This window comes from Manis javanica, chromosome 10 (genome assembly GCF_040802235.1).
Source record: "Manis javanica isolate MJ-LG chromosome 10, MJ_LKY, whole genome shotgun sequence".
NCBI lineage: Eukaryota > Metazoa > Chordata > Mammalia > Pholidota > Manidae > Manis > Manis javanica.
Window position 1 is genome coordinate 109,901,928 of NC_133165.1, and position 16,340 is coordinate 109,918,267.

The 16,340-nt window shown below is 49.5% G+C and overlaps 1 protein-coding gene across 7 annotated transcripts in view; it reads right to left on the minus strand.

Annotated features, from left to right (window-relative positions):
* PLA2G6 (phospholipase A2 group VI) overlaps nt 1-16,340 on the minus strand; it is a 49,143-nt gene that overhangs the window by 28,246 nt on the left and 4,557 nt on the right. For 6 of the 7 annotated variants that reach the window (XR_005058181.2, XM_037006973.2, XM_037006972.2 and 3 more), the window contains one exon: nt 10,750-11,003. Coding sequence is in view for 5 of the 7 variants with exons in the window: in XM_037006973.2 (XP_036862868.2) it covers nt 10,750-11,003 (254 nt within the window). In the remaining 2 variants the exon portion in view is untranslated. Of the gene's footprint in view, nt 1-10,749; nt 11,004-16,340 lie in introns of those variants that run through there. The other variant, XM_037006975.2, reaches the window with a different exon arrangement.

A 16,340-nucleotide genomic window follows, 5' to 3' on the forward strand; every position in this document is an offset into this window, starting at 1 on the left:
ATGGGGAAAGTGTAATCAGGCATTTGAATGCTGATGGGAACAGTCCAAAAGAAAATGGGATCTTGTAGGAATTCAACTTCAGTTAATGGCAGACTAGGTAATCACCGGCTGGAGACAACCAGAAATGCCAGACAAAATAAAGAAAGCATCTGCTTAAGACACTAGATACCTATTCAGACAGTGATGACTACCAGGCTGGAAGGGATTGTAGAAATCTAGGAAGTGAGCCTGGTGTTTAGAGCTACTGTCACTTGAGAGGCTGGAGGCTTATGCAATAGCATAAAAGCCTCCTGGGCTCAGAGGACAGGGACTGGAGGCCAGGCATCTGCACGGGGAGAGCGCTGATGACCACCCTTTACCCTGGGCTGGGAACCTGAAGGTCTGCTCCTCAAGAATAAAGTGAGCTACCAGCAGGCAGATCCTCATAGACCCTCAAATACTTTTAGTCCCAGAAACTGGACGGAGGTTATCCTCACTGGTAATGCTCCCAGGTGTATCTGGGAGAGGCAAGGGTAAGGGAAACGTCAAGCTAGGCTTCAAGCTGTATCCACAGGCATTGCTGCAGATCCAAGGCCCAGCGCGTGAAGAGACGCGAAGAGATGTGAGAACCGGCAGAGTCAGCGTACAACGGCAACAGGTCAAGGGTGAAGGGCCGCAAATACCAAAGTTATCTGGCCCAGATTTTAAAACAACTGTGATAATACTCAAGAGGATACTATCGGTGATTTAGAATTTTGGCAAAGAAGTTTATAAAAAAAAGAATGAAAAAGGAAACTACAGAATTAAAAAATAAAAATTGCTAAAATTAAGAACTTGATAACTAAGTGCAACAGCAGACGAGACAATGCTGAAGAGAAAACTAGTAAATAGGAAGATAGGTCAAAAGAGAGTAAACAAAATAAAGATGGAGAGACAAAGAGATGGAAAATACAAGAAAGTAGATAAAAGACAAATAGTATACAAAGGAGAGATCTAACAACATGTAAGTAGACTCACAAAAGTAGAAGAGAAAAAGAATTGGATAGAAGCCATATTTGAAGAGTTAATGTTTGTGAACTTTCCAAAGTTGATGAAAGAAATTACTCTACTGACTTAAAATACTTATCAGCTCCCTTCCACAAAAAGAAGAGGGAGAGAGAGAGAGAGCGGGAGGGAGGGAGGGAGGGAGGGAGGGGAGAAGCAATCCCTACTTAGGGACTTTGTGGAGCTTTTAAAACATGGTCCCAAAATTCTTTGATATTTCCCCCACTGAGCATGGGAATTCATATCTCTTTATTCTTTAATCTGGCTCTGTAACTGCTTTACTAATAGCATATGGCAGAAGTGATGCTACCCTAGTTTCTGAACCAAGGCCTTTTGAGACAGGAAGCTTTGACCTCTTTTCTCTTGAGACCTGCCATTATGCCTTGGGGAAGCCGAAGCAACCCCTGGAGATGACTGGTAGCCCTGGACCTTCAGCCCTGGATGAAGCCCCAGCCAACAGCCAGCACCAACTTGCCAGTGAGTGAATCATCTTGGAAGTGGATTCCTGCAGTCAAGCTACCCTGGCTGATGCCATGTGGAGCAGAATTGAGCCTTTCTCTCTGAGCTTTGCTCAAATTGCAGATTTGTGGGCTAAACAATTGATAATTGCTCAGCAATAGCTAAAAATGATACATATTGGTCAACAAATTATAACATAGCAATAACTGACACATGTGCCCTGTTACAACTACTGTAAGCAAAATGCAAAGAAAAACATTAAAGAAACAGAGGAAAAAGTTATCTTCAGAAGGCACCATTAGATTGACAGCTGGCTTCTCAACAATGGCAGCCAGAGAAAATTGAATGACATCCTTAAAGAGCTAAAAGAAAATAAATGCCAATGAGAATTCTATACCCAGCATTCTTCCCTTCAAGTATGAAGTTGAAATTAAAACATATCACTAGTCACACAAAAGTACTGGGGTGGGGAAGTAGAGAAACTTTGTCAATAGCAGACCTAAAAAAAGGAAATACAAAAGGATTTTCTTGAGGTAGAAGGAACCTGATCTCAGTTCCTACGATGCTCAAAGATACACACACAAAAATGAGGTACCATGAAAATGGTAAACATGTGGATGAACCTAAGTAAATACTGGTGGCATATTGTTTTGTTGGGTTTAAAATAAAAGTAGAATTTAAAAAGAGACAACACATGGTGTAGAAGCCTGGAGGGGGATAAATGGACTTAAAGGATTCTAAGACTTGTTTATTGTTCTGGAAGATGCTAAAGTACTAATTATACTTCAGAAAGGCCAAAGGATGTGTGTTACAATCTCTAGGGTTCTTTGAAGAACTGTGAAGAGTTTCAGATTTTACCCTACTTCCAAACTAACAGGTTAGCCTTACACAGTTTCATGGATACTGGCAGAAGACACAAGATTCCTGGATCAGAGACAAAGGGCAATTTATTACTCACAGCAATATCAGTAGCCAGAGTATCAGCACCTGTGCCAATTCCCTGGGATCCAGTTCCCACAGGGTGACATGAAGAGGGTCTGGTGACACCTACTCATGTTGCATTAGAAGAGAGAAAGCCTGAGTGTAGGGAATTTGAATCTTTTATAATTGTCAATAAGCAAGTCTGTCTCAGCTTTGCTCTGGAGGATGGTATTATCTTTATTATACAGGAGAGAAGGCAAACCTACCCTCTGCTCTAGAGAAAGCCCCTATCTCTATCTTTGGAGGCTATAAACTATGTAAACATCCTTGTAAAGATAGTCTGGAACAAAGGAAGCCAGTGTCTCTGCTTGTAAGATGTACAGAAACACAAGAGACCCAGGCAGAAGTGTCTTCCAAGAGTTATCACTACAAAATAATAATAGAGTATATAACCTCCAAGCTAACAGAGCAAACACATTTTTTAAAATCATGAGTTGCAAAAGCATTATGCTAAGTGAAAAAAAAGTCAGACTTGTAAGACCATATGCTTTATGATTAAAAGGCAATACAGTGATAGAAAACAGATAAGTATTTGCCAGGGACTATGGCAGATACAGGGGACTTACTGCAAAGGAACATGGAAGAAATCTGGGGGATAATAGCAATGTTCTGTATCTTGACTGTGGTGATGGTTTCACGGGAGCATACCTTTACCAAAACTCACCGAATGGTACACTTAAAACTGGTAAGTTTACATTTTTATAATTTACGTCTCATGAAGTGAACTAAAACAAAACAAAAATAAAAATAAATAGATAAGAAGACAAGAAAGAAAAGAATAAAGAAAATAAATTGGTGGAACAAAAAGGAAAGCAAATAGTAAGATTGATTTAAACTCAAATAGATTGCAATTATATTAATTATCAATAGACTAAGTGTTCCAAATAAATATAAGGAAAAACAGGATAATAGAAAAAAAACAAGAAACCTGTATACTCTTTACAAGATAAAAATAGAAATATACAAATACTAATCAAAAGAAAGCTAGTGAAGTTATATTAATATTAGACAAAGTAGAGTTTACGGGACTGGAAACAAAGATGAACAATTCATAATGATAACAGTTTCAATTCACTAGGAAAAGATAACAATTATAAGTTAATATGTACCAAATAATAAAGCTGCAAAATAAAGTCAAACTTGACAGAACTAAGAAAACTAGACCAATCCACAATCACACTGAAATATTTTAAAATCCTCTACCAGTTACTTATACAACAATCAGACCAAAAAAAAAAACAATATTGGTTATAGAATAATTAGTAAACTTGACCTAACAGACACATTTAAAATACTATTCCCACCAACTATAGAATACATTTCTTTTCAAGCACACAAAAGTTATAAATATTGAACCCGTGCTATAAAGTTCAAGTGAACAAATCTCAAATAACTGAAAATATTTGGACTACATTCTCTGACCACAGTGCAATTAGCCTAGAAATCAGTAACAAAAAGATAACTGAAAACTTTCCATATGTTTGAAAATTAAGCAAGATACATAAACTACTTATGGTTCAAACAAGAAGTCAAGATGAAATGATACTGTGAATATTACATATCAGACTTGGGGATGAGCCTCCACCCGGGGCTGTGCTCCCAACAGACCAGGAGTTAACACCGGACCAGCCTTCCTGCTGAAAACAAGCGCAAAGCCAGGATTCAATTGAACAACTCTTTGACAGCATTAGGAGAACCCGAGGCAAGAAAGGCGCACCAGAGTCTATAGAAAAGAGAGGCACATTGAGGGGAGCCCCACATTTTTATTCAGGACACCTTGGGATCCGTGAAGCAAGATAAAAAGGCCAAGAGCAAAAAAAGAAAAACTGCAGCCTGGCATTCTTACTGGGCTGGGCAGAGAGAGGCTGGCATTCCATTTCCAAGATGGCCAGGACTTGAGGGATTCACGAGACATAAGCCCAAACTTCTGCAACGTCATTTTCTCTTACAAGCTACACAGAGCAAGATGTCCAGACACCAGACAGAAATCGGCCGCAGGGAGGATACACAGCTGATCAGAAATGTCAGCCGTTGTTCAGCACTGAGGAGACAGAGATCAGAGTTCAAGGCCTACCCAGCTGGAAGGACTCCAGTAAAACCAAGGCCTTCTGCTGAGACTTACGAACTTCCGGCCCCTAAGAGTAAAGGTTATGAGTTAGGAGCCGATTCCAGGTAGATTACCAATCTGGCTATAAAAGGCGGAATAATAAAGCTTCTGGAAGATAATACAGGAAAATATCCTCAAGACTTCATGGTACAGAAGGACTTTCTTAAACAGTATGCAAATGTAAACCATAAAGGAGAAGATGAGTAAACTTGACTTCCTTAAGACTAAGAACTCTGGTTTGTCAGGAGATACCTTTAAGAAAGTACACAGGCAACTGACTGGGCAGGTGGCTGCTACACACGTAACTACCAGCAGGTGTGTATCTGGACTACGGATACGCACAAGAACCCCGCTGAACCCTGTAAGGAAAAGAACTCTGTTCTGTAAATGTTCAAGAGGAACCGAGTGGGTACTTCACTGAACAGGGCTGCCAAATGGTTAATCAACACATCAAAAGATGCTCGGCTTTGTATGCAATCAAGCGGATGAAAATTAAAGGCATAGTAACATACTACTACTCACCCAGTAAAATGACAAGAGTTTTGCAAACCGGCACACTTTGTATCAGAGGATGGGAAGTAACAAGAACTCCCTCTTGCTGCTGGGAGGAAACGAGCTGGGCATCCTCCACTCAGGTTGAGGATATGCATGGCCTCAACCAGCAATGCCACTCCTAGATAGATGCCTACCAGAAATGCATGCAGATGTGCACCAGGGACACTGCAACAACCCAAATTCCCAGCAACACTAGAATAAATAGTGAATGTGCAATGTAGATTCACCCTGGGATTCTAAGGCCCTGAACATGGCTGACGCAGCTGCAGGATACACGCGCCTCACAAAATGCTGAGCAGAGAAGCTGGACACAAGGCAATTAACATAAAAGTCAGGCCAATGGTTACCTTTCTCTGGGGGAAAGGATGGGAAGGGGACTCCGGGGTACTGCAAGGTCGTCTTCTTGACATGGGTGGTGGTCAGAGGCATTTGTAATAAACTGTTGAACTGCATGTGCTTTTCCACATGTGTGCTATATTTTACTATTTTTAAAAAGTTGAAAGACAGCGAATAGGAGGAGGGGAATTGAAGACAACTGAATATAGGCTGTGCCTGAGGGGAGAGTGGAGTCAAGAAAGAGAATTTTTCTAAGAAGGAAAAGAAAAATAGCAGTTGTGCAGCAATGGAAAATACGTAGTAAAGAGAGGGACATTATGTAAGCGAGGCAAGAAGTGCCGAGATGATGCCCCGAGTGGATGAGGAGGGATGGCGACCTTGAGTGGGGGGTGGGCCCCAGCTAGACTCATGGACGGTGCATGCACGGTCCCATCAGGGGAGGCCCAGCGGAGGGGCGCGGCGGGGAGCTGGCGGCCATTCCCTCCTTTTCCGGTTGTTTCAGTTTTCTCTGTGAGCCAGAAGCCAGGTGACAGAAGCCATGAGAGGAGGGTCTGCAGGTGGAGGAGGGAGGATGAGGTGCACCAGAGAACCGAAGGGCTGCCAAACAGCATCGAGGGCTCACTTGAAGCTCATGTCGTGATTTGAAAGTGAGACCAGTGAGCATCCTTAGGAGCTGTGCGGTCTGGGTGGAGAGACAGATGTCGACAGAAATGTGGCAATCCAAGATCAGAGGGGCGGACAGAAGCACAGACAGCCCTGAAGTAGAACAGTGGGTGAGGACCGGCTCCCACAGCAGGGACCCCGTGTGGTGCGCAAGGAGCAGGGGAAGAGCTTTCTCAGCAGAGGGAAAGCAAGGACACACGGGGGAGGTCTGTTTGGGGAACGTAAATGTTCTACAACCCCATTATAACATGTATCCCACTGAATGTGGGTCCAGCTGCTCTTCCTTTTCTGGTTACTGCCCGAGCTCCTGAGGGGGCAGAGACTTCTGTACTCAGCTCTGCTCCAGGTCGATGGGCTGTGGGCTGGACAAATGGGTGGATGAGCAAATCTCAGGGTGTGTGTGTGTCTGGGACACAGGCCACTCTGCTAGTCTGCGGTTTCCTGACAAGCAGTTTCATGGCAAAGTCCCAGTGTGGAAGGCCTCAAAAGTCAGTCCCCTTTTGAGAAGCAAAGGTCACATGTCACATGTGCTTTGATCATTCTTTCTAGGATTCCTGGGAAGTGAGCCCTGTTTCTGCTGGGATACTGGTAAGGGGCTGGTGGGTTTCATCAAACAGCATATGTCACAAGGAAATGTCAGCAGTAAATGATTAATTCATACCAGGAACAGAAGTATGTACATATCATAATGTACACAGCAGTGCTACAAGCGAACATCCCAGGACTCACACCAGGAGACCTGGGCCCAGGGCCATATGTCAGGCCAGGGTGGATTGGGTGGGGGGCTCAGGGGGGCCCAGGTGAGCTGAGCCCTGCCCAGCTCTCCACACTGCACAGCAGCCCTGGCAGAAGACAAGGAAGAGGTGGGTTCTGGAGCCAGAATGCCTGAGTCTGAACCCCAGGTCTGTTCCTGACCAGCTAGGACCCTGGGCAACTTCCTTGAATTCTTTGCACTGTTTCCTCCTCCGTAAGATGGGGTCAGTTATACCTCTACCTCATGGGACTATTGTGAGGATAAAGTGAATTACCACTTGGACCTTAGAGCCCCACACAGGGTATGCCCTATAATATAATAAACCACAGTGCAGATACCATCACTATTTTTGCCATCTGTATCAACCAGGGTCCAATCTCTCCACTCAGCTAGGGGGTGTGGGACCCACAGGCCTTAGGTGATAACACCCGAGGCCTGAAGGTCCTGCAGCTGTGCAGCTACAGAACAACGGGAGCACCTCTGCCAAGAACCAAGGCTGGAAGCAGGACCTGGACATTCACCTTAACACACTAAAGCACTCTGGGACATTGAAGCTCTCCAGGCAAGCAAAGGGGGAGACTCAAAAGACTGAACCTCGCCCCCTGAGCAGGAAGTCTAAAATGCCAAGTCCTCTCTCTATGAACTCGGGGTGTTCGGGGCAGTGCGGAGGCCCCTGCAATGACTGCCCTCCTTGAGACCTCCAGGGCTCGGGTCCAGTGCCCCAACTCCACCTCCATGGGCTTCCCTGGCCTTTCCCGCAGCAGTCCTCATGCCCAGGTCACACCCTAGGCCTTGACATCACTGTTTCTGCAACTTTTCACAACCTGCACTTCAGCATCCCAGCTTACCCCTCAACAGCCCAGAGCCCAACAGTCTCTGAGGCCTGGACAGAGGGCCTGGCCCACAGTGGCCTCCATAACTACTGTTGAAGCTGAATGAACACATCATATTCATCTCACAAACCTGACATGTGCCAGGCACCCTGTTGGTGCTAGAGATTCACACTGGGGTGAACAAGACAGACCTAGGCCCTATCCTCATGGGTTTGTGGCCCTACGGGGCACAGAGGTTGGGTGTTACAGGGACACACAGCAGACACTCCCAGTCTAGCCTGAAGGTCAGGGAAGGGCAAGCAGAAGTGAGGCAGGCAGAGAAGGGGAAAATGCTCCAGGCCGGAGAAAGAGTCTGGGTAAAGGCCAGGGGCACCAGGTGGCCAGAGCTGAGGCCAGGGGGAGAGGCAAGACTTGATCACACTGGCCCTTTCAGGCCACGCTCAGCAGCTGCCATGTTAAGGAAACAGTGAGCCCTTGCAAGGTTAAGCAGAAGAGTGAGCAGCCAGATTTGTCCTCCGGAAAGATCATTCTGATGGCAGCTTGGAAGAGGATGGGAAGAGAGCAGGGCTACAGACAGAGCAACAGGCTGGGCACGCACAACGACTGCAGCCTGAAAAGAGAGCTGGCAGCAGAACAGAGAGTCCTAGCGCCCCCAATTCGGACTGGCATGTGGCTGGAATACAGGCTATGACTCCCTGGCAGGTAGTTGTGGCCATGCGACTAAATCGTGGCCAACGGGATTTAAGTGGAAGGTGTGTGTGTGTGGCTTCCAAGAAGTGTGCCTGGGGAGGAGTACCTGCTTCACCCAGCCCTTCCATCTGCCGCTGGCTGTGACGGCTAGATGCGGCATGGCCATCTGGGGACCAAGAAAACAGAGGCCACACGTGGTAGAAACACAGCCCAATCTGCTGTGACTGTCACTTAAGAGAAAAGTGTAATTCCGTCCTGTTTGGCAACTATTACGTTGGGCTTTCTATCACTCAAGCTGAGCCTAAGTGTAACTGGTGGAGAAGCAGCAGCAGATTCGAGGTCCACTTGACAGCAGATACGCCAACGGAACTCAGTAATGACCCAGAACTGAGGGTGAGGGAGCCTGAGGCACCGAGGATTGTCCCCGTATATAGATGGTAACGTCATGTGCGGGGACAGGAATGCCCGGGGGAGCAGGTCAGAAAGAAGAGGAAAAAGACTGCAGAGCCAAGTGAGGGCTGCCGGGAGTTCCAAGAGGAGGCACATGCTCAGTGCGCATCCCCACCCAAGGCTTCTTATTCTGTCTAGACACATGGAAACAGCACAGCAGCACAGACAGGAATGCATCGGGAAACAGAAGACCCCCAATTCTGTTTCTCCACTGCTTCCTGGGCAACCATGAATGGATGGCTTATCATCCCGGGCCCTGGTGTTCGCATCCACACACTGAGATACCATCTCCCTTGCTCACCTCAGCGGGTCATCGGAGGACGTGCCGACATACTGTGTGTGAAAGTACAGGCGAGGACAGCAACAGTGCAGATGCCGTTAATAAGCTGTTGACCAAGGTTTAATCCCCTGGGATGGAAGTCTGCCCACAGGGGGGCTCAAGCTTACTGAGACAAACCCTGAATCCTGTCAAGGGGTATTAACAACTGACAGGACCTGATGATGCTGGAGGGAGGTGGAGCCCTGGGGGCAGGGCACCTCAAAAGTAAGGATGAGTGGCCTCCAAAGACTGGATCCCCGGCCTGGTCAGCTGGGAACTCTGAACAGCAGACCTCAGCTGCAGGCCCATGGCAGTTTCTGATGCTGCCGGCCCCATCCGCCAAGGCCAGCCAAGGGCCCATCTGTGCCCAGAGCTTGGACAGGTCTGGCTGTTTTAAAACTGGTGTCTGAACTGACCGCCGGGCTGTGTCTTCTGCCCCGCCACCTGCTGTGGGTACCTTTCCTCAGTTTCCCTGTGGACTCACACCCTAAACCCTCACCTGACTGGCTGGGGCCCTGGTGTCCCACCTAGTTCTTCTCCTGTTGGCTTGACCGTGGCCCCCAGCTTGCCACTTGCTGAGACTGCCTCGCCTCCTCGATCAGGTTGATCCCGGGAGGTTCCCTCCAGCTGCACTTCTCACCGGAGTCCCACCCGCACCCAGGATCCAGCCCAAGCTCTCTGCCTTCAGGTTCCCGGCGCCAGGCATCTGGAATGACCTCATCCACTTGCTTTGCCAGATGCACTCCTATCATTCTTCTAGACCCAGAGTAGCCCACCAGGAAGCAGCTGCCTCCGTGTGCTCCAAGCACCGTGGGCTCCCCCTGATCACAGAACTGCTGGTTTGCATGTGGCCTCCCCAAAGGACTGCACACTCCTTAAAGGCACAGAGCATGTTTTGCCATCTCCTGGTGCCAGCTGGGCCGAGCCCAGGGCCAGGGATCCCAGAGACACTGGAGGTGCTCAGTGCATGTTTAAGGATGGATGATGGGACAGCCAGGTGGATGAATGATGGCTATAACAGCCCAACTTGATGCCAATTTTGCCAAGCTCCTCTGGACCCTGCATTTCGGGTCCTTAGCCGCTCTTCTTCCCTTTTCCCAACCAGCCCTGCTGGAAACTGGCTCAGTTTCCTCAACCCTGTCCTGGCTTCCTACCCTCTCCTCCTAGTCCCTGAGAGACCCAGTATATCCTGAAAAGTGACAGCTGCCCACCCCTTACAGGCTTTCCCAAATAAATCTTGGCCAGGCCCCACGAAGACAGTCAAGGGCTATAGGGCATCCCTGGGCCTTATCCGATCTGACCCTTCTCAGCTCCCTACTCTTCCTCCATCTGCATGGGTCGAACCCGGAGGCACGAAACAGCCCAGTCTTCTATCCCAATGGCCCTGCTACAGGGACCCCACTGGGCCAGACGGGGTGGAGTCTAGGAAGTCCCTCCTTCCACTCAAGGCAGCCCTCCCCACCCTGCCGGTTCCCTCAGATGAAGACCCAAAGAAGCTGCTTTTTGCCCAAGGGACCTCCAGTTTGGAACCTGGGAGGAGTCAAAGGAAAGAAGTGGGTCGCAGCTGACCATCACTCACCGGAATCCACTCTGTAAGTCCCTGGGGTTGACCAGGACGCAGTCCCAGGTGCGACTGGGGCTGTTCTGGAACAGGATCAGCTGCCCTTCCTCCCGAACCTGGCCACTCGAGTTGTAGTCTGCCATAGCCACCTCCTTCACCCGGAATGGATTAGAGAACAAGCTGGTGACGTTACTGAGGGTACTGGCCAGGCGGCCGAAGAACTGCATCTTCTGTGGCGTAGGTGGGGAGGCCCCACCGCTGGCCCCCGCAGTCTGGAAGAAAATGGGGTCTCTGGTTAGCTAGGCTCAGTCTCCCATGCCCACCTCACCAAGTGCAGCAGTTTCCTGCATGGGCACCCAGATCTCTCCCCACCAGCACTGTTCCCGATTCTGGGCCTGGAGGGACCTGAAAAGGAGGGGAAAGAAAGAGAACCAGCACCTAGTGGGAGGTAGGAAGGCTGGTGGGAAGTCACAGGGCCTTTGTGCACAGGTGGCCAGAACGGTCCTGCTCCCTGACCCAAGTTTCCCCAAGAAAGACTCAGTTTCCTCATCTGCAGCGTGGAACTGTACTGATTGAGGGAGATGCAGGTGAGGCCGCGTTTACTGCCCCTCACAAGGCAGACGTGCTCCCCATGCAACACAGAGCTGAGGTTCTGGCACTCAAAGAGTCTGGCACAAATCAATTCAAGCCCACAAACAAAACCGGGGTCCCCTTTCTCCTAGACACCACGAGGGGACCAGGATCATCTCAGACTTCCCTGGAGCCTGGGGGTGCTGTAAGAATTTGTCTAAAAGCTTTGGTGCCTGCCTCCGCTGGTTTCCCAGAGAGCTCAGAGAGAACAGAAAACCAAGCGTCTCAGAAATGAATATGAATGTAAAGACTTAGAAACAGTGAATGTATGTTTGTGTGGAAATTTTCTGTTTCACATTCACAAGGTCATAGTTCTGCTATGGAAATTGTCCCCAGTTTGGGTGACAGAATGAGATGTCTCATTATTTCCTGGGTTCCCAGAAAGCACACTGCCTTCCCAAGGTACCAAAGCCAGGTGACAACCAGCTGGAGGCCACCCTCTGCCTCTATGCCAGGATGTTACCTGCCAAAAGAGTGGGTCAAATGGTGAGAAGTGACTGGTGGTTACCAAGGGGGAGGAGTTGCTTTGGGGGGGGGCAATAAAAGGGCCCAATAATTTATGATTACAATGTAAGTTGATCACAGGGACGTTTGAACCACTGTGATGTACGTTTGAAACCAAAAATAAATAAATAAATAAGAGAGCACTCAGGCACTGAGGACTGGGCATGAAGGCGTGAGCACCCTGGGGGGAAGTGCCATGCGAGTGACATTAATCACACCCTAGCCTCTGGGTTGAGAAGAGGACCTACCTTAGGGATGAAAGGAACAACAAGAGGCCTGTAAAGGGAGTAAGGGACAATAATCCTTGTAGCAGGGGACGTTTACTGAGCACTTACTAGGTAGGAGGCCCTGAGCTAAGCATTTTATGTGACCATCTCATTTAATTCTTACAAAACCACAAGGCAGGTGCACTGAATGCACAGTGTGGCTGTGGGGCAAAACTGTGTTTACATCCTGGCCTCTCACCACTTATCAGCGGTGTGTCCTTGGGCAAGTTACTTAACCTCTCTGTGTCTGTTTCCTCATCTGTAACATGGGGACCATACAGTGCCCAAAAGAACCTGGCAGATAGTGAATATTCAATAAACGCTAGCCTCTTCACTTTGATCACCTCCTTTTATGGATAAGGAAACTGAAGCTTAGAGCCCATGAGGGCAGAGCTTTAAAAACATTCCAAAGCTTTGTAATTCCTTCCTTTTGTGATTTGTGCAAAGATGTGGTATGGGCAGACCATCTCAGTTTCTGCTTCTATGAAATGAATACAATGCTCACCTCTCAATGTGCTGTGAAGGTTAAACAAGAATGTTTGTGAGAATGTTTAGACCCAGGTCAAGTTCCTTCTGCACTAGGGAACTGAAGGGACAGAGGAGCTGGGGTACCTGTACCTCTCCCCACAGCCAGGGGAGAGGGGAGGGACCCCAAGGGAAGACGTGAGAATTGGACCCTGAAAAAGAGCCCCCCAAAATGGAAGACACAACATGCACCTCAATGTGCACTATAACAATTTTTGTTTTGATGCAGAAACGGAAGCTATTTCAATATTCAACATCAGAGGGATGGTAAATTATGACACATTTACCCTGGAGATACTATGTGACTGTGGAGGTTATAACAACTCAGAAAAAGCATGGGCATCCGTTACAGGCTCAGTGGTATCAAGTCCAGGACGCTTCCCATGCGGCTCATGGGCGGCGTACAGGGTGACACAGTCCCTGCCTCTCCGCGCATCCTGGCCCACCGCCGCCGGCTCCAACCACATGATTCCACAAAGCAATGCCGTGTCAAACCTCCTTGCCCGTCCGCACTGATCGCCACCCTATCTGGAGCAGCCTTCCTCTCCTTCTCTGTGCGGAAAAGCCCTGACCTTTCTACCGGAATGCACACCTCCTAGTATTGATCACACCACCACCCGTGCGCCCCTTTCTGTGTGCTGGCCCCGGCCCAAGAGCTTTCCACCCGCACCACCACCCTAGGAAACTGTTACCTTATTATCCTCATTTTATGTATGAGAAAATCAAAGAACAGAGAGGTAAAGTACCAGGCCCAAGGTCACTCAGCTAATAGGCAGAGGAGTGAGAACTGGAGCCAGGACAGGCTGGCTCTGGAGCCTGAGCTTTTAAGGGCAGGTGCTGGGTCTTTTCACTCTGTGCACATACACCCCAATAGGCTTGGCCCAGAGAACGTCTTGTAAAACATAATTTAACCAACTAAAAATTATGCACAGCAAAAAATAAATAAAAAAATAAAAAAACTGATGGAAAAACATACCAAAATACTAAGGAGAGATGAGGGTATTAGGTTTATGGGTATTTTTTTTCTTTTCCCTACTTTCCAAATGGTGAGAGAGTGGGCTGAGCCCCTGGGGCCCGCAGCTGGGGAGACGAGGACCCGTGGGGGTCAGGCCCGGCTTAGAAAAGCAGCGCCGAGGCTTCCCAGAGGGCAGGCCGGCCGCATGGGGAGGGTGCCCCCAGAAGTGGGGGGGGCCGGGACATCCAGTACCCAGGAGCCCACTCAGGGTTACGGGGAGGTTAGCAGGGGCCCAGCTGGCTCCAAGGAAGACATCCCGCCCCAGATGTGGCACCTTCCTCAGGGTCCTGGGCTGGTGGAGGGGGTGCCTCCCCCATGTGGGCAGCAGCCTGGCCACCAAAGGACAGGCCTTGCTCTCTCCCAGGCTTCCAGGGTGGGCGTGATGATGAAATGACACAATGGAGGAAAGGGTCCAGCACGCTGGCTGGCTGTGGGCATGTAAACAGTGGCCACTGTTATCACAAGGTGGAAGAAAGGAAATGAAAACCCCTGGGCCACTTCCTGGAACAATCACAGCCCGGAAGGCAGCAAGTGAGAAGTCGAAAGAGCACACGGTTGTGCTTCCTTCTCCGTTCTGTGGTCTGCCTGCCATCCCCTCCACCTCTGACCTCAGAGCCCTGGTTCTTTCCAGCACGGCTGCAGGGGGGACACAGCACTGGGGAGCGGGCTGCCTCTCAAACCTGTCAGGTCCTTTCCAGCCGAGGCCTTCCTACACAACCTTGTCCCCCTCACTGCCTCTCTCCCCACCGCTTCTCACAGCCACTTGCCCTTTGACCTCACCACGGTGTCACCATTTGCCTTGACCTACTGACAACTGCTCACCGTGGCTCTTCACCTGGGCTTGCTCCCTGCACACAGGTCATCTGAGGGTGCCATATGCTCCCGGGGGCCTGAGGCTTCTTTAAGCAGATCTCTCAGATGCCATAAGCAGAAAAGAACTTTCCTGCTGATGGCAATCCTGCCTCTCTGCTCTAGGCAATTGCCAGGTATTAGTTTTGTCTTCCCTGCGGTGAGGCTAGATGTTTTGGGCCTGTTCTCTTTATTTTTGTTCACCTGCCCCCTGGCAAAGGCCCAGCCTGCCTGCTTGGTTCCTTCAGGGAAGGCTTACAGAGCCCGTGTGGGGTGAGGTGCCCTGGGGGAGCTGTCAGGCAGGAAAGACAAGCAATATTATCCCCATCTTAGAGATAAAGAAACTGAGGCCCAGAGAGGCCTCAGACTAGGAGTGTTTGAAGGGCCTATTAAAGTAGGACAATTTCATGGCCACCAAAAGGGAACACAGACAAGGGACATGTGAACTGGCAGGGGGATCTTTGGTGAGTTCCCTAGAAGTGGCCAGTTGGTTCATAAAGTAGGAAGTCACGGGGGAATCCCAAGTCCAGTCTCTGTCTCAAAAACACCAATCCCTTGGGAGTAAGAATCAGAAAGGATGGCTGGAGGAGGTAACTCTTGAGTTGAACTTTGAATTCAGGACAAGGGAGAGAGGCTTCCCCAGCAGACAGAGCAGAAGAGAATGTGCATGGGACATGGGGACATGAGTCTGTGTGACCTGTCCGGGAACAAGCATTTCATGGGGACTGGGCAGCAGAGGGGGCTATGGTTACTGCTGTGACCACCGTGAACACTGGCTGCCACAGAGCCCTTTGTCCAGCATCTGCTATGCCAGACACGCTCACAGCCACCCTGCAAAGTGGGTTATAGCTAGTGTACAGCCATGGGGCCAAGCTCAAGAGGGCAGCAGAGGCAGAGGCAGCATGCAGCTGGTTATGGGGGAGGGCAGGGAGACCTCAACTTCCAAGTGTCTGGGTCCCCCGCAGCTATGGATTCCCGAAGGGCCCTGGGCAAGTGTCAAGGAAGACAGGAAGTGCAAGGCTGCCAGGCGCCAGGCTGCCCTCTCTCCTATCCAGAGACCCAGAGTTGTCTCTTCCAGAGAGAAAAGGCCCTGGGATTTCGAACTTCCTAGCCTGTCTTACGTGGAATGTCCGCCTCCCTCCACCAGTCTCTGCAAGAGCCTCTGTGTGTCCTTCAAGGCCCAGCTGCCCCTCTGAAGGCTCAGAGCACTAGACCTGCCCCCTGCAATCCCTCCCTTCAAGTTAGCACAACAGCCCTTTCCACTCACATGCACGAAAAGGCCCAGGGCCACCACACCCATCCCTGCACCCACCGTGCAAAGCAGACTCCCTGCTTACACCTGCCCAGTGTTCCCCATCACCGTGCAGAGAAGCCCAGCTCCAGGGCCAGGATGCATGCATCACGGGAGCTGGCCCAGCGTACCTCTTGCCCCTCTACCCCTCCATGCTGCCCCCCTGAAAACCCCTGGAGCAGGCTGCTCTCAGGCATCAGTGTACCTGTACACACGCTGCTCATCTAGACAGGCCTGCCCGCTTCCACCGCCTGTCTCAGACTATACTCTCAGGAAAGGACTCCTAGGCAAATAAATAAACCCCTTCTTGTCCTTGGAGACTCGGTTCACGTGGCATCTCCTCTGAGAATCATCCCCTGAGCCTCTCCCCTCATCTCCAGTGGACACAACCCTTCCTCTGTACCCCACATCATCAGTGCACCCCCTGCAACTGGGGCACCTACCCTGTGGTAATGATGATGTATCTGCTGGTTTGGGTTGTCCCCAGCCTTTTATTTGTTTATCCCAGCCCCAGGTATGCTGCTACTGA